The sequence below is a fragment of the Eretmochelys imbricata genome, chromosome 8 (assembly GCF_965152235.1).
Source record: "Eretmochelys imbricata isolate rEreImb1 chromosome 8, rEreImb1.hap1, whole genome shotgun sequence".
Taxonomy (NCBI): domain Eukaryota; kingdom Metazoa; phylum Chordata; order Testudines; family Cheloniidae; genus Eretmochelys; species Eretmochelys imbricata.
In genome coordinates, this window is record NC_135579.1 from 87,552,737 (window position 1) to 87,578,570 (window position 25,834).

Here is a 25,834-nt window from a genome sequence, read left to right on the forward strand (position 1 = left end):
GTCTGGCATGCAATGTGATAAAAGTGCAGATGGCATGTGTCCTAGATTCTCAGACAAGTTCATACTGTTATTCAAGGATTTTTCTGAAGCTGGGAGAGGAGGATGGATATAGCCTTGGACCTGTCCTGAGGCAGGTAAACTCTGGCTGTTTTAAGGTATGTCTCAAATGGAGCTGGAGGTATAATTTCCAGCTCGGGTAGACATACCCACACTGAATCTGACTGGGCTAGCATGTTAAAAACAGAAGTGTAACTGTGGCAATGTGAGCAACAGAATGTATGTCTACCTGAGCTTGAAGTTAAACCTCTACCTCCAGCACAGACTTACCCTTAGATCTAAAATGACCCCTATAAACTCTATGAGTTGGTGTCAAAACAGACTTTTCTGTTGACTTTTATGCGGAAGGACATCAATAGCAGAAAAATGCTATGAATGGAACTCTGAACTTTTTGGCAAGACTTGCCTCTGATGAGCCAGTCAACCAGATTTGAAAAGACCATTATTCCATGTCTCCTTAAGTGTGCTACTTAAGTAGCTACTACTGCTATGACTGTGGTAAATTCTGTTAATGCTATAGAAAGGCCAAAGAGTGGAACTCTGTACTGGAAGTGGTTTTGATTGACCAGAAATCTCAGAAATTTCTTGCATACCAAATATATGGCGATATGAAAACAGGTATCCTACAGTTTGAGAGCCATAAACCAACCTTCTGCATCTAATCATGGTATTATGGAGGCTAAGGTGACCATTCTAAACATTATCTGGCAAATACAGGTACTGAGCACTTTCAAATACAAAATTGGCCTCCATTCTCCATGGGTATGAGGCAATAATTTGAGTAGAAATATTTTGCTCTGTATCCTCGTCTCAGAGTTGTTGTTCTTCCTCACAGACTTTCTCTGGAGGCCAAGTATCACAAAGAGGATGCTTGAGGCTGCACTGTTTTCAGTCTCTAATGTTGCTCTCTCTCTGAGGTGGTGCATGCGAGGTATGCTCATGATAACGACCTCAGAAGCTCCAGTACAGCCATCCAGGAATATTATAAAAGAAAGAGAGTAGGGGCCCAAAGGGAAGGATACCAGGGCATGACTACCCTCATGGCTCCATACATTCACTGTTTAGATCTATAGGAGACCCCAGACTCCTCTCTGACCCATAAAACTCAGAAGAAGGGGCTTTAGAGGAATAGGTGAGAGATCCCTCCCCACTTCGTTGGGAGTCAGAAGAAGAATAAGATAAGTCCATTTCCAAAAGAGTGGCTGCAGAGACAGAGGTACTAAATTGTAACCCCACAACTGCAGTCAATACTTGAGAAAAGTTTGGTACTGCTATGACAGTGGGCCCAGATACCAGTGAAATGTGAAGCCCTACTGAAAGCAGGGATTCAGGTTCTTCAGTAACCTGGAGGTCCTTCAATACCATTGACCTCATTGGTACCAAGGTAGATAGGGCTGTGAACCTGGGGTTAAAGTATAGTGCATAGAAGTAGCAGGAGCTGAAGTACTTAGTTCTAATGTGCTCAGTACCGATACATTTCAGAGTAGCAGCCGTGTTAGTCTATATTCGCAAAAAGAAAAGGAGTACTTGTGGCACCTTAGAGACTAACAAATTTATTTGAGCATAAGCTTTCGTGAGCTACAGCTCACTTCATCGGATGCATTTAGTGGAAAATACAGTGGGGAGATTTATATACATAGAGAACATGAAACAATAGGTGTTACCATACACACTGTAACGAGAGTGATCACTTAAGGTGAGCTATTACCAGCTATCTTCGAGACACCACTGACTTCCTGAGGAAACGACAATCCATCGGTGATCTTCCTGAAAACACCATCCTGGCCACTGTGGATGTAGAAGCCCTCTACACCAACATTGCACACAAAGATGGACTACGAGCCGTCAGGAACAGTATCACCTATAATGTCACGGCAAACCTGGTGGCTGAACTTTGTGACTTTGTCCTCACCCATAACTATTTCATATTTGGGGACAATGTATACCTTCAAATCAGTGGCACTGTTATGGGTACCCGCATGGTCCCACAGTATGCCAACATTTTTATGGCTGACTTAGAACAATGCTTCCTCAGCTCTCATCCCCTAATGCCCCAACTCTACTTGCGCTACTGTCAAGGTTCCTCCCCCACTCTGAACTCTAGGGTACAGATGTGGGGACCTGCATGAAAAACCTCCTAAGCTTATCTTTACCAGCTTAGGTCAAAACTTCCCCAAGGTACAAAATATTCCACCCGTTGTCCTTGGACTGACCGCTACCACCACCAAACTAATACTGGTTACTGGGGAAGAGCTGTTTGGACGCGTCCTTCCCCCCAAAATACTTCCCAAAACCTTGCACCCCACTTCCTGGACAAGGTTTGGTAAAAAGCCTCACCAATTTGCCTAGGTGACTACAGACCCAGACCCTTGGATCTTAAGAACAATGAACAATCCTCCCAACACTTGCACCCCCCCTTTCCTGGGAAATGTTGGATAAAAAGCCTCACCAATTTGCATAGGTGACCACAGACCCAAACCCTTGGATCTGAGAATAATGAAAAAGCATTCAGTTTCTTACAAGAAGACTTTTAATAAAAATAGAAGTAAATAGAAATGAAGAAATCCCCCCTGTAAAATCAGGATGGTAGATATCTTACAGGGTAATTAGATTCAAAAACATAGAGAACCCCTCTAGGCAAAACCTTAAGTTACAAAAAAGATACACAGACAGAAATAGTTATTCTATTCAGCGCAATTCTTTTCTCAGCCATTTAAAGAAATCGTAATCTAACACATACCTAGCTAGATTACTTACTAAAAGTTCTAAGACTCCATTCCTGGTCTATCCCCGACAAAGACCAGCATATAGACAGACACACAGACCCTTTGTTTCTCTCCCTCCTCCCAGCTTTTGAAAGTATCTTGTCTCCTCATTGGTCATTTTGGTCAGGTGCCAGCGAGGTTACCTTTAGCTTCTTAACCCTTTACAGGTGAGAGGAGCTTTCCCCTGGCCAGGAGGGATTTCAAAGGGGTTTACCCTTCCCTTTATATTTATGACAGCTACATTGATGACATCTTCATCATCTGGACCCATGGAAAAGAAGCCCTTGAGGAATTCCACCATGATTTCAACAATTTCCATCCCACCATCAACCTCAGCCTGGACCACACAAGAGATCCACTTCTTGGACACTAATAAGCGATGGTCACATAAACACCACCTAATACCGGAAACCTACTACCACTATTCCTATCTACATGCCTCCAGCTTTCATCCAGACCACACCACACGATCCATTGTCTACAGCCAAGCTCTACGATACAACCGCATTTGCTCCAACCCCTCAGACAGAGACAAACACCTACAAGATCTCTATCAAGCATTCTTACAACTACAATACCCACCTGCTGAAGTGAAGAAACAGATGGACAGAGCCAGAAGAGTACCCAGAAGTCACCTACTACAGGACAGGCCCAACAAAGAAAATAACAGAATGCCACCAGCTGTCACCTTCAGCCCCCAACTAAAACCTCTCCAACGCATCATCAAGGATCTACAACCTATCCTGAAGGACGACCCATCACTCTCACAGATCTTGGGAGACAGGCCAGTCCTTGCTTACAGACAGCTCCCCCAACCTGAAGCAAATACTCACCAGCAACCACACACCACACAACAGAATCACTAACCCAGGAACCTATCCTTGCAACAAAGCCCGTTGCCAACTGTGTCCACATATCTATTCAGGGGACACCATCATAGGGCCTAATCACATCAGCCACACTATCAGAGGCTTGTTCACCTGCACATCTACCAATGTGATATATGCCATCATGTGCCAGCAATGCCTCTCTGCCATGTACATTGGTCAAACTGGACAGTCTCTACGTAAAAGAATCAATGGAGGTAGCAGCTGATACAGACACATGGAGTGCCGTAACACCTTAGTAGCTGTAGTCTTGGTAGTGATCACGGAGAATGTACCCTCAGTGAACGGTATCTGATAGTTGGTACTGTTGAAACTCCTCCAGTACACACTTTGAGACATGGAGTCTCCTTAGATTAGAAGTGGAAAGGCGATTTTGACCTCTTCCTTGCAGAAGTCTTTTGAGGAGATCTCTCTCTATTCTTCAAGGCGGAACAACAATCCTTTCTCTCAGCACTCTAACATGGACACTCCTGCCAGTACACCTGGAAGTTGAAGGTTAAGTAGATGGAGCCCTGGAGCTATCAGATGCCAGGCTCAGAGGGGCACTTCTCAGCATCACAGGCTAACATCCCAGGGGAGTCAGAAGGACCCAGGTCTGATGCAGGCACATGAAGTAGTCAAGAAACATTTTAAGCCTCACACCTCTGACTTTTAAAGTCCTTTTTCGAAAAGGACTTACACATAGTGAATTTACTGGAGGTATCCCATAAGAAAGGCACCTCACATGCTCATTAATGGGGTTTTCAGCCTCATCAGAGAGGCAAAATTGATTACTTTTACTTGTATAGTAATTATTGTTCTTTGAGATGTGTTGTACACATATACATTCCACTGTAGGTATATATGCACCCAATGCATTTGATTTGGAGACTTTTGCCAGCAGTACCACTATGCGGTGCATGTGCCCCAACTATCCTCATGCACGGAGCTGAGGATATAGAGGGGCATGGATGCCACTGCCTCCCTCTTTGTTCCTTCCCACCGCCATCTAATTAATACCCAAAGTAGCAGGGAAGGTGGAAGGATTTGGAATTACTATGTGCACAATACATCTAGAAGAACAGTTTCTGTAGAGGTAAGTAACTGTTTTTTCTCCTTCAAGTGATTGCGCACATATATATCCCACTGTAAGTGATTCACCAGCGGTTTCCTTACAGGTGGTGGGACTTCGGATTACTTGGAGAGAATGTAGCACTGATTTTCTAAAGTAGGTGTCATCCCGGGAAGCTTGAGTGAAAGTGTAGTATCTGGAAAAAATACATCCAGATGGATATTTGTAAAATAGCAGCATGGTCACAATATCTATGTTAATCCATAAGGCTGACAAAGTGGACCGAGCTCTGTTGGAATGGACTATTATCCTCGGAGGAGAAACTTTTGCTGGATCATACAGAGCTGGATAGAATCAGAAATCCAATGTGACATATACTGGGCTGTAACTGGTTGTCCTTTAATTCTTTTATCAAAGGCTACAAAAAATTTAGGAGACAATCTGAAAGACTTTGTGTGGTCAAGGTAAAAACACTCAAAGGAGATTTTTGAAATTCTTCACGAAACAGAATTTCAAAATTCAGCTGGGTGGCTGAATCCTGAAATTTCAGCGTGGACCTAAGAAACTTCCTAGATGAAATTTTCATCAAATTATATATATTTCCACAAAATATATTTCAGTTGTAATGAACTGGCATTTTTTTGATTGAAAAAAAGTTTTCATGAAAAATTTTCAACCAGCTCTAACAGTGACCCACATACGTAACTCCAACAGCTATGACAGTTTTCATGTTCATATTTAATATTCTTAATTGAATTTAAATATTTTTAATAAAGTAGTCTATATAACAAATACTATCCACATTCTGTGACTTTCTGGAACTTCTGTGACTCACACAGCTGCAGTGGCCAGTGCGGCTGGCCAAGGGGCACCCAAATAGCTGGCTCTGGGGCCAGCCACACCAGCCGGCTCTGGGGCCAGCCACACCAGCCACTGCTGGAGTGGCCCCAGGGCCAGCTGCACCAGTGTGGCTGGCCCTGGGGACTGCCCAAGCAGCAGCGGTCTCAGGGGGCGCCCTCGGTGACCATCCGAGCAGCATCCCTGGTGAGTGTCCCAGCATTGGTCCGAGGGGTGACCTCAGGGACTGCCCAAGCAGCAGCGGTCCTGGGGACAGCTGGAGCAGTGTCCCCAGGGATGGCCCTAGAAGCCATCAGGAGAGCGGTCCCTGGGGGCTTCAGAGCAGCGGGGCCCAGGAGCAGGGATTTAGTAATCGGTATTTATAGTAAAAGTCAGGGACAGGTCATGGGCCATGGTTTTTTGTTTATTGCCTGTGACCTGTCCATAACTTTTACTAAAAATACCCATGACTAAATCTTAGCCTTACTTTTGAGAACAAAACAGAATGGACACATTTTCAAAAATGTGAGTTTGGATGCCCAGTTAAAGACACCCTAATGGGAGCATATTTTCAGGTCCCTTTAAGGCAAGGTCCCTGAACTGTGGGGCATGAACCTTTTTGGGATTGCAGTGAGGCCCAGGCCAGCCCCCATGGGAGTGGGGAGGGAGTGCCATCCAGCCCCTTCCTGCCCCCAACTGTGCTCCGGTCCCACCCTCAGCAACCTCCCCAGCTCCCAGCCCTGTGCCTGGCTCCATTCCTGGCCTCACTCCCTGCCCCAAATGCACCCCCAGCCTCAGCCCCCTTATCCATGTCCTTGCCCCCCCCCACTCCTTCAGCCGCAGCCCTGTTCCCAGCCTCAGCTCTGGGGCGGCAGGGAAGAACAGACAGGGGTAACAGGCATGACCCTCAAAAGTTTGGGGACCACTGCTTTAAGGTGTCTCAATTTCAGCACCAAAACTATGAAGGCATGCAAAATTGCAAATCATTTTTGAAAATTTATGCCAGAACAATTTGAAATCTATATAATATATCTTTTAGTTCTACAGTGCATGTATTTTGTGAATTTAATAACCATAGTTAAGTCTCTAAGGTGCCACAAGTACTCCTTTTCTTTTTGCGAATACAGACTAACACGGCTGTTACTCTGAAACCCATAGTTAAGATGTAAGACATGAAAATGGGAGGGCAATCATTTACATATATCTGTTTCAAGCATTGTTCATTATTCCTATTGTATTTTCAGCTAAGGTGAGACTCTGCTTTCTTTTGTGGTCACAATCTGATTTCATAAAATTGTGACCCTGTTTTTGTACCTGAATTGAATCATCAGTGCAAATCTGATCATATGAACCTATCTTCTTGATTTGTGCCCTCAAACTAACGGTTACAAGTGCTGGTAACTTAGAGTTGAATCAGCAACTGAACTACTAATGTAAATTTTGCATTTCAACCACACTTCTGAAAATTGACCCCATAATACTAATCACAGTTAGCACACCGATTTAGGCTGTGAATGGTGAAGAAACAAGTAGATGGTTTTTCTTGGCTGCTCAGTCAGAATGTTACACTGTAGCTACAAAAGGATGCAATATATATATATAGTGGCAAAAAACCTTGTTCGCCTCAGTAGGCTCAGTCCTTTTTAGCCTTGGAGACTCAGGTTTGGAGCAAGGCGAATCCTTATAGGTGGCACAGGGTCCTGCTACTCCTCTCCTCAGTCAGTTCCTTGTGCTTGTTTTCCTTCCCTTCTGGGGAGCGAGTGCAGCCTCCCTAATGGGAAGGTCTGGTATCTTGCTGCAAACAGCCTACTGGCAACTTCCCTGCTCCTCTCACTCCCTCATTCTTCCCCTCCTACCACCCAGGGGAGGGTTTAAAAAGGTCCCAAGTAGTTGGAGTCAGCTGAACCTAATTGGTTCCCTAGCAACCCCTTTTCCAGCTGAACCTTATTGCCCTGTGGTTCTCTCTCCCCAGTGGATAGGGAGGGGCCTTTTAAACCCCTGGGACTAATTACTACCCCCATTTTGTAGTTGTTTGTCCTGGGTTTACCACATATCCCCCCCCTCGCTCAACACTACAGGGTTGGGCTACTTGGGTCAGCAAACAGTGCACTCTCGACAGGCCATCCGCATTGCCATGTTGGATTTCAGACCTATGTTGTACTCTGAAGTGGAAGGGTTGAATCGAAGGAACCATCTCGTCACTCTGGCATTTTCGTCTTTATTTTGGTGCATCCACTGCAGAGGGGCATGGTCCGTGACAAGGGTAAACCTCCGTCCCAGTAGATAGTAGCAGAGGCTTTCTACGGCCCATTTTACCACCAAGAATTCTTTTTCGACAACAGCGTATTTCCGTTCCCTAGGCAGGAGCTTCCTACTGAGGAAGAGGACGGGGTGTTCATCATCCCCGAAAGTACCCCGAAAGTTTGTAGGATAAACTCCTTCCCCCAGTCTGGGGCCACGAGTATGGGGTGAGTGCAGAGGGCCGTCCGTAGATCTGAAAAAGCATCTTCAGCCGCAGTCGTCCATCTTACTATGTCTGGGCCCCAAGCTTTCGTTAGGTCTGTTAATGGGCATGCCCTGGTGGCAAAGTGGGGAATGAACCGTCTATAGTACCCCACTAGTCCCAGGAATGCCCTGACCTGTTTTTTTCAGAGTGGTCGGGGCCACTTCTGTATAGCTTCTAACTTGTTGAGTTGGGGCCTCCCCACTTCTCTCCCCACTATATACCCGAAGTATTTGGCTTCAGCTAGCCCAAGCAAACACTTGGAGGGGTTTGCCGTCAGCCCCACTTCCTCAGGGTATCCAGCACTGCCTTCACCTTCTCCAAGTGTGTCTCCCAGTTGGGGCTATATATGATAATGTCGTCGAAATAGGCTGCTGCGTACTTGCCATGTGGTTGCAACAGTTTGTCCATGAGCCTTTGGAAAGTAGCGGGCGCCTCATGCAACCCAAAGGGGAGGACGGTGTACTGATATAGTCCCTCTGGAGTTGCGAAGGCAGTCTTCTCTTTGTTGGCCTTAGCCAGGGGGATCTGCCCATAGCCCTTGGTCAGGTCAAGGGTAGACATAAACCGTGCTTTTCCCAATCTGTCAATTAGCTCATCTATCCGGGGTATAGGGTACGAATCAAACTGGGACACCTCATTCAGCTTTCGGAAGTCGTTGCAGAACCTCACACTGCCATCCGGCTTAGGCACTAAAACCACTGGACTTGACCATTGGCTATGAGATTCTTCAATGACTCCTAAGGCCAGCATTTTCCTGACCTCTGTCCTGATCTCCTCTCTTTTGGCCTCTGGGATCTGGTATGGCTTGACGTTCACCTTCACTCCAGGCCCTGTGAGGATGTGATAGTGAACCTCAGTAGTCCTGCCTGGCTTTTCAGAGAACACATCCTGGTTGCGTTTAATCAGGCTGATCACTTCAGATCGTTGCTCCGGAGTCAACTCCAGGGATATTCCCCCTTGGTCGGGCTGGTTGCTTTTAGGGGACGGTGCCCCTAGTGCAACCACATGCGCTTCTCTATCCTGCCATGGTTTTAGCAGGTTTATATGGTAGATCTGCTCTAGCTTCTGGTGACCCGGCTGTCGGACCTTATAGTCGACTTCTCCTATGGCTTCTATTATCTCATATGGCCCCTGCCACCTGGCCAGGAGCTTGCTCTCTGCCATGGGTATGAGCACCATTACCCGGTCTCCCACCTGGAACTTCCGGGTCGTTGCTTGGTGATTGTAGTATGTCTGTTGGGCCCCTTGGGCTATCCTGTCTTTCATTTGCAATACATGTTCAACAATGTTTCTCCCGGTGTTCGGCTGTTCTTCCCAGCCCTCTTTGGCCATGTCCAATATGCCCCTGGGGTGGCGACCATATAACAGTTCAAATGGGGAGACTCCAGTGGAAGCTTGGGGAACCTCCCGTACAGCAAACAGCAAGTAAGGCAGCAGGGTATCCCAATCTTTCCCATTGCGACTGAGCAAACCACTTTCCGTAGCATGTTCTTCAATGTTCTACTGAAGCGTTCGACAAGATCATCAGTCTGGGGATGTTAGACTGACATCCTGAGGGTCCGTGTATGGAGCATTGCACAAAGGTCCTTCATTAACTTAGACACAAAGGGGGTCCCTTGGTCCATCAGGATCTCTTTAGGTATCCCTACTCTGGAAAAAATCCAGACTAATTCTTTGGCTATGGTCTTGGACATGGTGTTCTGTAGGAGTATGGCCTCAGGATATCGGGTGGCATAATCTAGTACTACCAGAATGTACTGATGACCCCGGGCTGACTTCTCCAGTGGTCCTACTAGATCCATAGCTATTCGCTCGAATGGGATTTCAATAATTGGTAGAGGTACCAAAAGGGCCCTTAACAAAAGGGTGGTTGAGGCCCATGTAACTGACATTCTGGACAGGAGGTACAATATCGCCAGACAGCCGCATAAATGCCGGGCCAAAAAAACCTCTGCAGAATCCAATCAAGGGTCTTATCTACCCCTAGATGGCCACCAAACAGATGGCTGTGGACCAGATCCATTACGCCCCTCTGATGCTTTTGTGGGACCAAGAGTTGTTCTATGACTTGCTCTTGGACCTGGACTACTCTGTATAGCAGATCACCCTTAATCACATAATATGGCCCTGGGCCCTTGACTCTCCCCTCCACGGGGACCCCATTTACCTCGACTGCTTCTTTACGAATATTGCTGTATATTGGATCATTGGCCTGATCCTGACCAAAATTCCCCAGTGACGTCCCCATTTGTCCAAACTCAGGGGGATCTAGCTCTGTCTCCCCATGGGGAAAGCCCCTGGGGAACAAGGTCCAGCTATTGGGTCATTGATCTCCTGCCCCGCCCCACTGTCTGTTGAGCCACCTCTTTCTCCTACAAGCGTAGATTTCTGGTACTGGGTCAAGATCCTCATTCCCCTCCTTTTGTCCGCCCTCCGTTCCCTCTGAGTCTTCTGGGGCTTTCCTGGCAGGGAGAACAAATCCTGGCCAAATTCGTGGAAGGCCGGGTGGGGGTTACTATCTGGGCCACCCCCTGAGTCCCAGGTTCATTATTTTCTTCCACCTTCTCCCCAGGGAGTAGACTATCAAACCCCAGGAAGTCTCGTCTGATAAAGACTGGGTAGGGCAGTTTCGGAACTACTCCCACCGTCACCTTAGTGGGGTTTCTGAGAACTTCTATTTTTACGGGGATGGTCGGGTAGTAACTGACACCCCCATGCACACAGGATATTCCTGAGTGTTTGGCCCGGGATAGTTGGTCCTGCCCGACCAGCTTTCCTGAGACCAGCGTGATTGCACTTCCCGAGTCTACTAACACAGTGATCTCTATACCATTCATCTTAACGGGCCCAGTGTATCTATGAGGGATCATCGCAACCCCTACTAGACTTATTAGATCACATGGTCCCCTTATATCTCCCAGTTCGCATTGCATGGGCTCTTCTAGATTTGGGCATTGGGCAGAGATATGCCCCAATTTGCCACATGCATAACATCGGTACCCTGCTTGGGGCAGCTCCCGATTTTTTGGGCTACTGGGCTTTATCCCCTGAGGCTTTCTTCCCCCAGCCTCAAGTCTCTGGCTGCTGTTCAGCCTCCTTCCTCCCCTCCATAGTCCGGCCTGGTGTTAGGGCAAACCGGGGCCTCGGTGCAGAGACTTGTCTCCGATTCTGGCACCTTCCTTCCCCGGTGGTCCGCGAAAGTTCTTGGGCTGCTAGGTGTCTCTCTACAAGGGCAACCAGTTCATCATAGGAGGAGGGATCGTTTTGGCGGACCCCCCCCCGTATGTCCGGTAGCAACCCCCTCATGTACCTGTCCAACACAAGGATTTCCACTATCTTCTCCGGCCCATGGATCTCGGGGCGGAGCCACTTCCAGGTGAGGTGGATTAAATCAAGTAGCTGGGACCTTGGCAGTTTGCTGTCCCGGTATTTCCACTCATGGAAGCGCTGAGCCCATATGGCTGACGTCACACCTGACCTTGCCAGGATTTCTGCCTTCAGCTGGGGGTAATCCATAGCTGTCTATGTGGTCATGTCGAAATAGGCCTTCTGGGGCTCCCCCACACAGAAATGGAGCCAGGATACCTGCCCACTGTTCTTGAGGCCAGGCCTCCCGCAGTGCCGTCCTCTCGAAGGCGAGGGGATATGCTTCTATATCGTCATCCATAGTCATCTTCTGTACATAGTTGCTTGTCCGCAGCAGCCGAATCCCCTGGGGCCCGTGCATCAGCGTGGTCAGGGCTTTTAACTGGTTCCCTACTTCATTCAGAGTGACTCGATCTGGGCCGCCTGGTTCACCAGTAATTGGTTCATCTCCTGTTGGACATGTACTGACTTTTGCTGGGCAAGCATCTACACCCTGCTCTTGTTGGGCAGGGTGTAGCCTCTTGTTGGGCCGTAGTGGCCTGTACCAATGCCTTCACTACATTCTCCATTTTGTGTGTGTGTGTGTGATTTACCCTGCCCTGAGATGGCTTGCCACAGAGCCTTACTCACTCACCACATCCCACTGCTAACACCACATGTGGCAAAATACCTTGTTCGCCTCAGTAGGCTCAGTCCTTTTTAGCCTTGGAGACTCAGGTTTGGAGCAAGGCAAATCCTTATAGGTGGCACAGGGTCCTACTACTCCTCTCCTCAGTCAGTCCCTTGTGCTTGTTTTCCTTCCCTTCTGGGGAGCGAGTGCAGCCTCCCTAATGGGAAGGTCTGGTGTCTTGCTGCAAACAGCCTACTGGCAACTTCCCTGCTCCTCTCACTCCCTCGTTCTTCCCTTCCTACCACCCAGGGGAGGGTTTAAAAAGGTCCCAAGTAGAGGGAGTCAGCTGAAACTAACTGGTTCTCTAGCAACCCCTTTTCCAGCTGAACCTTATTGCCCTGTGGTTCTCTCTCCTCAGAGGATAGGGAGGGGCCTTTTAAACCCCTGGGACTAATTACTACCCCCCTTTTGTAGATGTTTGTCCTGGGTTTACCACAATATATATATTGCATTGGTGTAAACTGATTACTGATGACAGACAATAGTAATATCCCCAGCTGCTGTAAATCAGCATAGCTCCACTGATTTCATTGAAGCGATGCTGATTTTCACCTCTAAAAATATGGCCCTATATGCGTCCTCTGCTGAGCAGAATAGATGATAGAAAAGTGCACTATGCCCATTAAAATTTTAAAGAGTGTTTAATCTGCCTTGCCTCCATTTATCCAGCATTTCTGATGAGAACATTCAGAAAGTATACCAACTGCACAAAGAAGTCTAAAGTCTATAAATGTGCTATTCAACAACGTGCTTATCTTTCATGCTTAAATGCCTACATTTCTCACTAGACAGTTTGGAAAATTACTTACATAATTGCTTTTTTGTGTAATACAGTTAAGGAAAAATGTATTCACAATATTAAGTTATCCTAGGTGAAAGATGAACTGGTGCATGGATAATTTATGAAGGAGATACCTAAAGTAAATTAACATATAATTCAAAAGCAAATGAGAAAGTTACTCACCTTGCAGTAACTGAAGTTCTTCGAGATGTGTGTCCCTGTGGGTGCTCCACTCTAGGTGACGGTGTGTCCTGGCGCCGTTGATTGGAGATCTTCGGTAGCAGTGCCTGGTCAGGACGCACGTACTCAGTTGGTATCTCCCATCTCGTTGGAATCTTCCTGAGCGCATATCCCGCACCCTCCTCAGTTCCTTCTCTTCCGTGGAGAAATCATACTAGTACTCCAAAGTAGAGTGGATGAGGGCAGGGAGTGGAGCACCCAGAGGGACACACATCTCAAAGAACTTCAGTTACTGCAAGGTGAATAACTTTCTCTTCTTCTTCGAGTGCTGTCCCTGTGGGTGCTTCACTCTAGGTGAATGTGAAGCAGCACCCACTATGGTTGGTGGGATTTTGGAGTTGCGTGAGGGACAACGGTAGACAGTACTGTATAGCCGACTATGATGTCTGCCGTGGTATCCCGTGTGATGGCATAATGTTTGGCAAATGTGTGGTCTGACATCCACGTGGCCACCTCGCATATGTCTGTAATAGGTATGTTGTGAAGAAAGGCAATGGATGTTGACATTGCTCTAGTAGAATGAGTCCTAACACCCTCTGGTGGTTGACCGTTCTGTGTCTGATAGCAGAACCTGATGCAGTCCGAGATCCACCTGGAGAGTCTTTGCTTAGAGATAGAATGCAAGAGCCTGTCGGACGTTGGAGATATGTAACCCCATTTCCTGTGGAGTAGTGTGAGGCTTGGAATGGAATACAGGTAAGTGTATTGGCTGGTTAAGGTGGGAGGTGGACACCACCTTGGGGAGGAATTTGGGGTGGGGTCACCTAGTTACCTTGTCTTTAGAGAAAATGGTGTAGGGAGGATAGGCCATCAGGGTCCTTATTTCACCAACCCTTCTCGTTGACGTTATGGTAACCAAGAAGCCACTTACATGGACATGTGTAGCAGGGATGAGCGTGGAGAAGTAGGCTGAGACTCCAGGAAGCTACTGGTAAACAAATCTTAGGGTAGAGATGTTGCACGCCAGTGAGGAAGAGTTTAATGGTGAGGTGGGAGAAAAGTGAATAGCCGTCCAGAGTGTCATGGAAGGTGGTAAGGGCTGCGAGGTGTACTCTGATAGAACTGAGTGAAAGCCCGTCCTCTTTTAGTTCAAAAAGACAGTCTAAGGTGTCAGGGAGGGTTGCAGTCTGAGGTGTCAGGCATCTGTGGAAGCACCAGATGGAGAAGTATTTCCATTTTTCCAGGTAAGCCTTATGAGTGGAGTCCCTTCTACTGTTAAAGAGGACATGTTGGACTTGTTCCGAGCAGGCTAATTCATGGGATTGAAACCATGAAGGAACCACGCTGTCAGATGGAGTTTCTGGAGCTGCGGATGAAGAAGCCGACTGTGGTTCTGGAAGAGGAGATCTGGGCTGTCAGGGAGAGACCGGTGAGGATGGATGGACATGCGTAGCAGGTAAGGATACCATGTCCATCTGGGCCAAGCTGGGGCAATAAGTATGACCCAGGCCTTGTCCTCTGTGAGCTTGCCTAGAACCCTATGTATCAGTGGAATCGGTGGAAAAGCGTACCTGAGGGAGCTGTTCCAAGGAATGAGGAAAACATCCCCTAGAGATGGGTTTCCGAGTCCCGCTCTGGAGCAAAATGGATGGCATTTGCGGTTTTGAGGAGTGGAAAACAGGTCTATTGATGGAGTGGGAGAAGAACTGTCAGAGTATCATGGGGTGTAATTCCTATTTGTGTTCCTCGGAGAAGTGTCTGCTGAGTGTTAGATTGATGTGCAGACAGGTCTTGATAGGAACCAGCAGTCCTGTGCCTTGTGGTCGCCTAGGTGCACTCCCCAACATATCAGGGAAGTGTCTGTGGTAAGCATGAGTACTGGGGAGTGTGGATGGAAGGGAACACCCCTGCATAGGTTCTCTGATTTTGTCCACCAATGTAGGGAGGTCAATACGTTCAGTGGCAGAGTCTGTGTTATGCAGAAACTGTGTCTGTTGGGTTTGTAGTTGGAATTGAGCCAACCCGGAAGGCCTCTTATGTGCAGCCTGGTATATTTGACCACAAAGGTGGTGGCTGCCATGTGACCAAGAAGCTGAAGACAGGTCTGTGCCTGTATTCTGAGGCAAACAGAGATTGTGCATATGAGATACGTAATAGTGAGGAATCTATTGTGTGGAATCGAGGCTCTGGTTTGAATCGATTCCAGGTGAGCTCCAATGAACTCTGTCTGCTGCGTAGGTATTAGGGTGGATTTTTGGAAATTTATTCGGAAGCCTAGACTGTGGAAAAGGTAGATGGTAAAGTTTGTCAGTTTTAAGGTCTCGTCGTAAGAGCTGGCTTTGATAAGGCAGTCGTCTAACTAGGGGAAAAGTATAATCCCGTGTATGTGGAGGTGGGCTACAACTACAGCCAGGGTCTTGGAGAATACCCAAGGTGCTGCGGAGAGACCGAATGAAAGTACTCTGTATTGAAAGTGGTCATGTCCAAGTGTGAATCGCAGGAAGCATCTGTGTGCTGGATGAATGGATATATGGAAATAGTCGTCTTGTAAGTTGAAGGCTGTGAACCAGTCCCCTTGTTCCAACGCAGGTATTGTGCCCAATGTGACCATCTTGAATTTTTGTACATGTACAAACTAGCCCACTAGGTGTAGGTCTAAAACAGGTCTCAACCCCCGCCTTTCTTTTGGGTCAGAAAGTAGTGGGAGTAGAACTCTTTTCCCCAATGTTGCATCAGTACATATTCGACTGCACCCAGGTGGAGACGATGAGTCACCTCCATGAGGTGAAGGTGCTCATGAGAGGGGTCCCTGAAGAGGGACAGGGAAGGGGAAAGGGTGGGCGGGGAAGATAAGAAAGGGATGGAGTAATCTGACTGAACTATTTCCAGGACCCAGCAGTCCTGCATGATCTGTTGCCAAACATGGCGGAAAGCCTGGAGGCGGTAGCCAAATGGGCAAATAAGCGGCAGAGTCAAGAGGTGGTCACATAGACCCCCGACCAGCACTTCAAAATTTTTGTTTGTTACCTGATGAGTGGGAAGTACCGTGGTGTCCTGGGGATGAATGGGTATATGCCTAATGTGCACAAAGTGGCTCTACAGTCTTTCATAGTGTGAAGGACTTCATCAGTTTTTTTTGGAAAAGAGTTTATCTTTGTCAAAGAGGAGATCCTATACTTTGGTCTGCAAATCTTTGGGGATACGGGGTGCCGACAGCCAGGAAGACATGCACATCACCACTGCAGTGGCAGTGATACAGGCTGCTGTATCAGCCATGTCCATGGGCGCATGTAGTGTCGTCCTAGACACCAATTAACCATCGACAAGGACTGACTTGAAATCCGCTCTCCTGTCCTCCGGTATGTGGGAGGTAAAATCAAAGAGCCTGTTGTAGTTGTCATAATCACAGCTTGCAAGGAGGGCGGAATAATTTGCAATTCTAACTTATAGAGTAGAAGAGGTAGAAACCTTGCAGCCCAGGAGGTCACGGCGTTTGAGGTCCTTGTCCTGTGGAGTGGGCTGGTGGTGTGGCTGCTTTGCTCTCTGCGTTGCTGCATCCACCACAGAGAATTGGGTTGTGGGTGGGAAATTAAGAAATCGATGTCCCTTGCGAGCATGTAGTATTTACTTTCAGCTTTCTTGCATGTTGGCGGGATGGAGGCAGGGGTCTGCCAGAGAGTATCAGCTGGTTCTAGGAGGGCTTTGTTTATGGGTAGTGTGATCTTTGAGGGTTGGAGGATTTTGAAGAGTCTACGTTGTGTCTCCTGGACTTCCTTCAAAAGGATGTGCTAGCTGAGTGCCAGTCTCTTGAAAAATTCCTGGAATTGCTTAAAGTCGTCCATGTTTTGTGGAGGTGGAAGCATGAGGGCGTCTTCTGCAGCTGATTCTTATGATGCGCTATGTCTAGGGGTATGTATGGCTCCGGTTGACAGGGAGACTCAGACGGGGAGAACTCTGCCTGCTGCCGTGTTGTTCTCACTATCAGATGAGGTGGTGAGAGCTGCTGTTCAAACAGTGAGTGCTCTGTGTCTAGGAGTGGAGAGTCAGGCTAAGGGACCACAGAGATATCCTGCTGATGCAGGAATTTGTTGCTGCTCCCTAGGTTGTTGTCCTTCAAGGATGGAGTGTGATTGGCAGCCTGGAGTGATTTTAATTTCACTTTCGTAGGAGCCCTGAAACATTTATTAGAGCCCCGCAGGCAGGGCCGGTGTAACTACTAGGCGAACTAGGAGGCTGCCTCGGGCTCCAAGATTTGGGGGCGCCAAAAAGGGCTCCGGTGGGATGAGCGGCAATGAGCTCACAGTTGGGAGGTGGCTGGGCGGAGGGGGGGCGGGCTTGGGATCGCTCTCCCCCTGCAGGTGCCAGCCCCATGCCCAGCCCTGGCTCCCCTGGACCTGAGGAGGTGAGATGGGCGGTGGGGAGGGAGTGCTGGGTGCCCGGGCTGTGGGGGTAGGGCGAGGGGGGAGGCTCGAGCTGCCTGGGAGGGGGCTCCATGTGCTGCCCAGGGGGCTCTGCTGGTGACGGGGGCTCAAAGGGGGGGACCGTGTCTGCCAGGCTCTGGGGGGAGGGGCGGCGTGGAATGGCTGGCTGGGCTGGAGGGGGTGGGGGAGGGGAGGCTGTATGCCAAGCTCTGGAGTCGGGGGCAGGGTCCTGTGGGCCGGCCAGGCTGAGGCATGGGTGAGCTGGGCCAGAGGGGGCTGTGTGCCACGCTCTGGAGACAGGAGCAGGACTCAGCTGTGTGCCGGGCAGGGCTGGCGCGGGGGCAAGCTGTGTGCCGGGGGGGAGAAGGTGGAGAGGGAAGGGAGAGGGTTTACTGCCCTTCTCCATAGGCAGCTGCAAAGCTTCTTGCCTCTATGCTTGCGAGCGTGAAGCCAGGCTCCCGGTCGGTTCTGCCTTAGCAGGGGAGCATGAGGGAGAGGGTTTACTGCCCTTCTCTGTAGGCAGTTGCAGAGCTTTCTCAACTAGAAGCATTTTTAGCCACAAGTCTGTCATGACAAGATCTAGTTTTTAAAGTGGTGCAGTGGAGACACTTCACAGGGACGTGTGTCTCAGCAAGGCTTTTAATGCAGAGTGAGCGCCTGGCCAACGGTGGCATAGCAAAAGTATGAGGGGCCAGGGACGTCTCAACAAGAAACTAACTTGAGGAAAAAAAAATTTTTTTTAAACTAAAGAACTATGCTAAAGGAAAGGGAGAACTGGGAAATGGTTAACTAACTATTTCTATTTTTTTCTACTTATTTCCTACAGTGACCAGGGAAGAGATGAGCACTGCCCCGAGTCCCGTCTTCAGCCGAGGACGGTTGAGAAGGAACTGAGGAGTGTGCGGGACACATGCGCTCAGGAAGATTCCAACGAGATGGGAGATACCAACTGAGCGCATGTGTCCTGACCAGGCACTGCTACTGAAGATCTCCGATTCTAGACTGTTCTCAGTGGTAGCAGATGACAGAACAAGGAGTAATGGTCTCAAGTTGCAGTGGGGGAGATTTAGGTTTGATATTAGGAAAAACTTTTTCACTAGGAGGGTGGTGAAACACTGGAATGCGTTACTTAGGGAGGTGCTGGAATCTCCTTCCTTAGAAGTTTTTAAGGTCAGGCTTGACAAAGCCCTGGCTGGTATGATTTAATTGGGGATTGGTCCTGCTTTTAGCAGGGGGTTGGACTAGATGACCTCCTGAGGTCCCTTCCAACCCGGATATTCTATGATTCTATGATTCCGATCAACGGCGCCGGGCCGCACCGTCACCTAGAGTGGAGCACCCACAGGGACAGCACTCAAAGAAGAACACATGGTACCAAAGCAATCATTTCCACTATGGGCCTAAATCTCTTCCTGGCATGCATTAGGCCTGAGTAAATAAGCATCTGTGGCTATCAGGGATGTGGAAGTGAGTTGGAATCTGAAATCACAGGCTCCCATGTGATTGCTCCACACCCACTAGTTCCTGTGGCCATTTCCCATGGTGTTAGGGAGGCTGGAGTTCACAGGTTTGTACTGTGTGGGATCATCACATCTTTCACTTCTCTACCACTCTGAATAGAGGAATCATACCAGTTTCAATGCATTCAAAGCCTTCTGCTGACCTTATTTCCTTGTTTGAGCTACAGGATTTCGATTTAAGTACAAGCTTTAAATCACCAATAATTAAAATTACAATCTCTTGGAAAAACTAACTTCTTTAAAGAGATTAACACAAGTGATAACTGAATTTTTAAAACAGCATATTAGTGCCATTCAGATTGTCTGTTTATCACATTCATTTAATTAAACAGAACAATATATAAATGTGAAAATCACAGCAGACATTGATAGATATAAAAATTGAAATATTTTAAATAAAAAACAGGAAGTCATGAAACAATACTTTGATAGCATGCTAAATCCCCAGCCGGCTATTCAATAAAACCACTATTTACAGTAACTTGTGAACAGCCCTGACAAGTATGGAACAATGTGTTCCCTTTTCTAATGTTTAATTTTCATTTAAAAAGTGTTCTCCTGACTGACAGAAGATAAGGAAAAGTAGAATTTCCCCTGAAGTTCTTTAAAAGGAAAAAAACCTTTCTAAATATATTCCTAGGTCCCAAACTGTCAGTAAATGATTCCATATCCTGTCATAAATTACATATCAGCGACTAAGCTGAGATAAAGACTTTGAAGCTATTCCTAACTATCATTATTATTAGATTACATTCTAGTTATAAACTGAGATGTACTATAAAGAGCCAACTAACATCAAATTTGCCTATGTCTAGAAAAGAGTTGGGAAGCTATTTTAGCTTCAGTTCAGTACTACCCATATTTTCTGACAATATGAGCCAGATCACTTCAACAATGAGTCTGTGTTGGTCTATAGATTTAACCTGGATCAATTTTTAAAAGCTCAAGCTGTGTTAAGTGTAAAGTTATTTTAAAATCTGTAACACTTTAGGAGCTAGATAACTGACATCTTGTCCAGGGAAAGCAGTAATGTCTCTTTTGGTTTTAGTCAATTTATTGTATTCCCTCATTTATTCACAGATCAGCTGTGGATAGCTGCTGTGCCACCTTCTCTACTCTTGCCTACGAAGGTGTCTCCTCTGTGACTTGGAGAGTCTGCCTTTAGGATTAAAAGGGTAGTTTAGCCTTTATTTCCTTACACTGCATGGCTGGTTCTGAACTGATACCTTATCTGTAACATATAATATCCCATTCGCAATCCTCAGTAATTAATTCAAATTAGCATGGCAAAATTAAAAAAATCTAGGACAAATTCTGATAATGCATTTGTCTTCCAAAATATGGAAAATGTCCCTGGGCATCCTAGAATTATAAACTTTAAGGTCAGAAGGGACCATTTATGATTGTCTAGTCTGACTGCCTGCACAAAGCAAGCCACAGTATCTCACCCACCCACTCCTGTAACAAACCCCTAACCTATGTCTGAGTTATTGAAGTCCTTAAATTGTGGTTTAAAGACTTCAAGGTGCAGAGAATCCTCCAGCAAGTGACCCATGCCCCACGCTGCAGAGGAAGGTGAAACACCCCCAGGGCCTCTGCCAATCTGCCCTGAAGGAAAATTCCCTCCCGACCCCAAATATGGCGATCAGCTAAACCCTGATCATGTGGGCAAGACTCACCAGCCAGACACCCAGGAAAGAATTCTCTGTAGTAAGTCAGATTCCACCCCATCTAACATCCCATCAGAGGCCATTGGGCATATATACCACCAATAGTCAAAGATCAATTAATTGCCAAAATTAGGCTATCCCATCATACCATCTGCTCCATAAACTTATCAAGTTTAGTCTTGAAGCCAGATATGTCTTTTGCCCCCACTGCTCTCCTTGGAAGGCTGTTCCAGAACTTCACTCCTCTGATGGTTATAAACCTTCATCTAATTTCAAGTCTAAACTTCCTGGTGGCCAGTTTATATCCATTTGTTCTTGTGTCCACTTTGGTACTGAGCTTAAATAATTCCTCTCCCTCCCTGGTATTTATCTCTCTGATATATTTATAGAGAGCAATCATATCTCCCCTCAGCCTTCTTTTGGTTAGGCTAAACAAGCCAAGCTCTTTGAGTTTCCTTTCATAAGACAGGTTTTCCATTCCTCGGATCATCCTAGTAGCCCTTCTCCGTACATGTTCCAGTTTGAATTCATCCTTCTTAAACATGGGAGACCAGAACTGCACACAATATTCCAGATGAGGTCTCACCAGTGCCTTGTATAACGGTCCTCTAATAATGTAAACAGTACTAAATGGAATACAGCATGCAATGAGGGCAAAAAAATATTTTCTAGGGGGGGGAGGGAAATGTTCATTTTGGCATTTTATTCTAAGTCTGTGGACAGAAACAGCCTGAATTTTTCTTTCTTGATGGGCCATTTCTCTTTTGTTCAGCAGGATCACCCACTGAATATTGTGTGTTCAATACTGGATTCAGATTTTACCATGTTCCAAATAAACAAACACAAACAACAAACCCTATACTTACATTTCTCCAAACTTTGTTTATACTTCTTCCCCAAAGACGCTAACCTCATAGTATATGAAACATTTTATACGGAATATTAGCTGGAGCATTCTATTGTAAGACAAGTTAAACCCTGTAGAGCTCTTAATACATCCGGGACCATTTTCTAAATTCATAAATCTCTGTACTTATTTTTGGTGAGTACACAAATAATAATTTGGTGAGTACCCAAATAAGTACCCAAATAATGACCAATGGATCTAAAAAAGAGTGAGAATTAAAACTACTGAGTGTTGTGTCCTATTTGACAAAGGAAGTATCACAAGGAAGGCTTCAGCAGTCAGGCCCATAGAACAGGGATGATTGCTGTTTGTGACTCAACATCTGGGAAGATGATGATTTTTCACAATAAGAATATAGAACTAAGCATGTGTTACTTGTTTGTATGATAATGGAAGGATGCCAACAATACTTTTACATATGATTAATATTTTACATAATGTCATGATTAGTGATGGAGAAAATCTGTAAGTCTAAGTTTTGGCTAAGAACCAGAACATCAGAATACTTATCTGAAATTTATCCTAACAGTTTGGTCTGGAAATCGTGTGAGATCAGGATTTTTCAGTAATTCTTAATTTCACCCAAGTTCGAAGTGCCATGATAAAAAAGTGTTGTTCACAGTATTTCAGTAATTCCACATTAGTTACTGCTGAAATCAGTGACCACCAAGATGTGAAAATTTAAAAAAACAAAAAAGCAATAAACGCACACCACAGTTTTTCAAATCTCAGAAAAGATCTAAGTTTGCCCTAGCTCCTAATTTCTCTGAACTAGTTCTATCATCCCATTATGAGCCTGATTCTGCTCTCATACCAGGTTTACACTGGTGTAACTACCTTGACTTCAGTGAAGTTATTCCAGATATTTCCTGCTGTCAGAGCAAAAAATCAGGTCCTATGACATCTAACTGACTTTAAGAAAATGTTCCAGGGAGTGGATAATTGTTATCAAGTGTACCATAGGATATTTCTGTGTTAAGGATTTATAATGTGTTGGTGAACTAATTTCTGTTAATGGCCCCCAATCATAGATGTGCAAAGTCCTTCCCAAAATTCTGACTGATTTCAGAAGATAATCATTGGTGACAGTATTGGCTCCATGTACCATGTGCCACACTACTGAACAAACCTGTATCTCTTTTTATTTTGCTGAAAAGGGTCATATCTAAGTTATTCTTGAAGTACGTGTATAAATGAATTTTTTTGATAAAACGGTCTTTCCCAATGTTTATATGTGGAGTCAAATAATTCTCATCTCATTCATGCAAATAGCCATATTTACGTCAATGGGACTAGGTATGTGAAGAAAAGGGTTTGGCCTTAGATTAATAGATTATAAAGTCAAAAGAGACTGTTATCTTCTAATCTGATCATGTGTATAACACAGGCGATAGGACTTCCCTGAAATAATTCTGTTTGAACTAGAGCACACTTTTTTCAAAATCCAATCTTGATTTTAAGATGTCCAGTAATGGAAAATCCACCACAAACCCTGGCAAATTGTTCCAGTGGTTAATTATCCGCACCATTAAAAATGTGCACATTATTTTTAGTATGAATTTGTCTAGCTCAACTTCCAGCTACTGGATCTTGTTATACCTTTGTCTTTTAAATTGAAAAGCCCATCATCAAAGTTTTGTTCCCCATGTATATATTTGATTTGTCTATAAAGTCACCCCTTAACCTTCACTTGGTTAAGCTAAACCAATTGAGTTTAGTCACTAGAAGTCTGTTTTCCTGGAGTCTGTCACTAGAAGGCATGTTTTCCTATCCTTTAATCATTCCTGTGACTCTTCTCTGAATCCTCACTGATTTATCAACATCCTTCTTGAATTGTGGCCACAAGAACTGGCACAATATTGTATTAGCAGTCACACCAGAGCCAAATACAAAGATAATATAATCTCTCTAGTCCTACTTGATATTCCCCTGTTCATACTTACAAGGAATGCAAGTCTTTTTCAGAGTTCCTGCTTCCCAGGATATAGGTTGGGAGACTAAGTATACTATGCATTCTTTGTTCCTAGATGTATACATTTACATGTGGTCATATTAAAATGCCTTATTTTTGGTGTTTTGCCATTGACTTCAATGGAGCCAGGATTTCCCCCTTGATGTTTACATGCTATTGTGCTTGCACCTAAAGACCTACCATACACCAGTATGTGACCATCTTTTAATCAAGATCATAATATATACCATCATACGGCTTACATAAACTTTTTCATGAAGCAAAACCTTCATGAACATAAGTGGTCACATTTTCACATGATAATAGTAGGAGACACGAGTGGTATCAGGATTTTACTTTTGTGAATCCATTGGCCGCAATGTAGTTTTGATATGGAGTTCAATGGGACCAAGACAGGGTGCTTAATGATGAAAGAACACCACCTCAGCAGCCATAAACTTTGAATATTTAAAATCCTTGTTCAGCAAAACACTTGTAGGGTGTGATGATTAAATTATGCAAAGTATACCTGTTATCACTCAGATTTAACACTCTCAACTTCTGCATCTGACCAATCTCATCAGGAAGAAATTCTAGCTTGTTAGAGCGCAGGGACATAACTGTTACGTTCTTACAGCTTCCAATCTATGGGCATAAAAGACAAGAAGTTAGGATTCTCGCTTTGCCAAAGTTTCTCACCACTAATTCTCCTTATCTGAGAAGGTGGCCTAATTATGTCTTTAAAATTAATGAACGAGACAATGACTACTTATTGTGTACTTCTGAGATAATACTTTGAGCCCAAATGACTTCAGTGGGAGTAGAATCAGGTCCTTTACTTGGCTTTTAAAGTTATAATTTAACCTATTTGCTATCAATAACTTCCTGCTATATTAAGATGTATGTATACACATCACATTTCTTCACATAGTTTGATTAAAATGCTTTCTCTTATCACAATGTGTTCATTAATGAAATACTCATTTCCAATTCTAGTCTCCCTATTTTACATTGATATTGACATTAACAGTCAAGGGCATAAGCCCTCGGTTTACAATGTAAAATGACAAACAAAATGTAAGAGAGACAAGGTGGGTAAGATAACATCTTTTATCGGACCAACTTCTGTTGTTGAGAGACAAGGTTTTGAGCTTACACAGAACTCTTTTTCAGTTAATATGGAGGTGAGCTGAAGCAGAACTCTGTGTAAACTCAAAAGCTTGTCTCTCTCACCCCCAGAAGTTGGTCTAATAAAAGATGTTCACTCACCCACCTTGTCTCTCTAATATCCTGGAACCAACCCAGCTACAACAACACTACATACAAGCATTAGTAACACATGAGAAAAACAAACAGGGTCAAATCCTGCTTGTCTTGCTCATGTGAGTGATATTACCTGTTCCAATGGAACAAGTGATTAAGGCAAATAGGACTTGGCCTTCCATCTGGATCATTTATGACCCCATTCTGCTGAGGGAAAACTTCCATACACCTGCCATAACTTCAGTGGGTGTTTTGTCTGAGTAAAGACTGTAAGGTTAGGCCCTTCATGTAAAACATACTAATTAATAATTTAAAAACAGAATCAGTTTCTCACTTCTCTAGGCAATTCAGACAGGAAGTTCTCATCCACAGCTAATGTTCGCAGGCTATGAAGGTAACCAATGGTAGAAGGTAGGGACTCCAGTTCATTACAGCTGCAGTCAAATTCTTCTAATAGAGATAAACTGAAATTTTAAACACGTTGTTAGACTTTTTGAAAAAGTAAGACAACACAAATGAACAGTTTCAAATCTCTGCAAGTTTATAGTGTCAGATTACTACATTTGCAAATCATATACTGAAAAAGTAACATTAATTATTCAGATTCTCACAGAACAAAAGGTTGAAAATATAAATAACCATATACACCTAAGTATAGTTAAGTATTGGTAATACTGAGGTAATCCTATCTATTTATCTAAGGCAAAACTAGCTAGGTATTTTTAAGGGATACCATTCTGTCCTATATATTATTATTGTTATTTATTATTTGTCGTGTAGAAATGCCTAGACTAGAGGCATCTGTCAAGGATCACGGACCCAGTGTGCTAGGCACTGGACATATGCACAAAAAAAGATGATAGGCGGAAAAAAACTGTTTGGTGAGAAGAAAGTACCTTTATACTCTACTGAAAAAAGTTTCAGCTGATGTCACTGACACAAACTCTGATACAAAAAGCTGGTTAGTGGAGAGAGCCAAACACTGATCCAGATTCAACAAAG

The 25,834-nt window shown here is 45.2% G+C and overlaps 1 protein-coding gene across 3 annotated transcripts in view; it reads right to left on the minus strand.

Moving 5' to 3' along the window:
- The window catches only part of LRRC7 (leucine rich repeat containing 7), a 250,821-nt gene that overhangs the window by 92,447 nt on the left and 132,540 nt on the right, over window positions 1-25,834 (minus strand). For all 3 annotated transcript variants that reach the window (XM_077823907.1, XM_077823906.1, XM_077823904.1), the window contains exons 10-11: window positions 25,167-25,296; window positions 24,099-24,214 (exon numbers count right to left, since the gene is read on the minus strand). In XM_077823907.1, coding sequence (XP_077680033.1) covers window positions 24,099-24,214; window positions 25,167-25,296 — 246 coding nt within the window. The remainder of the gene's footprint in view (window positions 1-24,098; window positions 24,215-25,166; window positions 25,297-25,834) is intronic.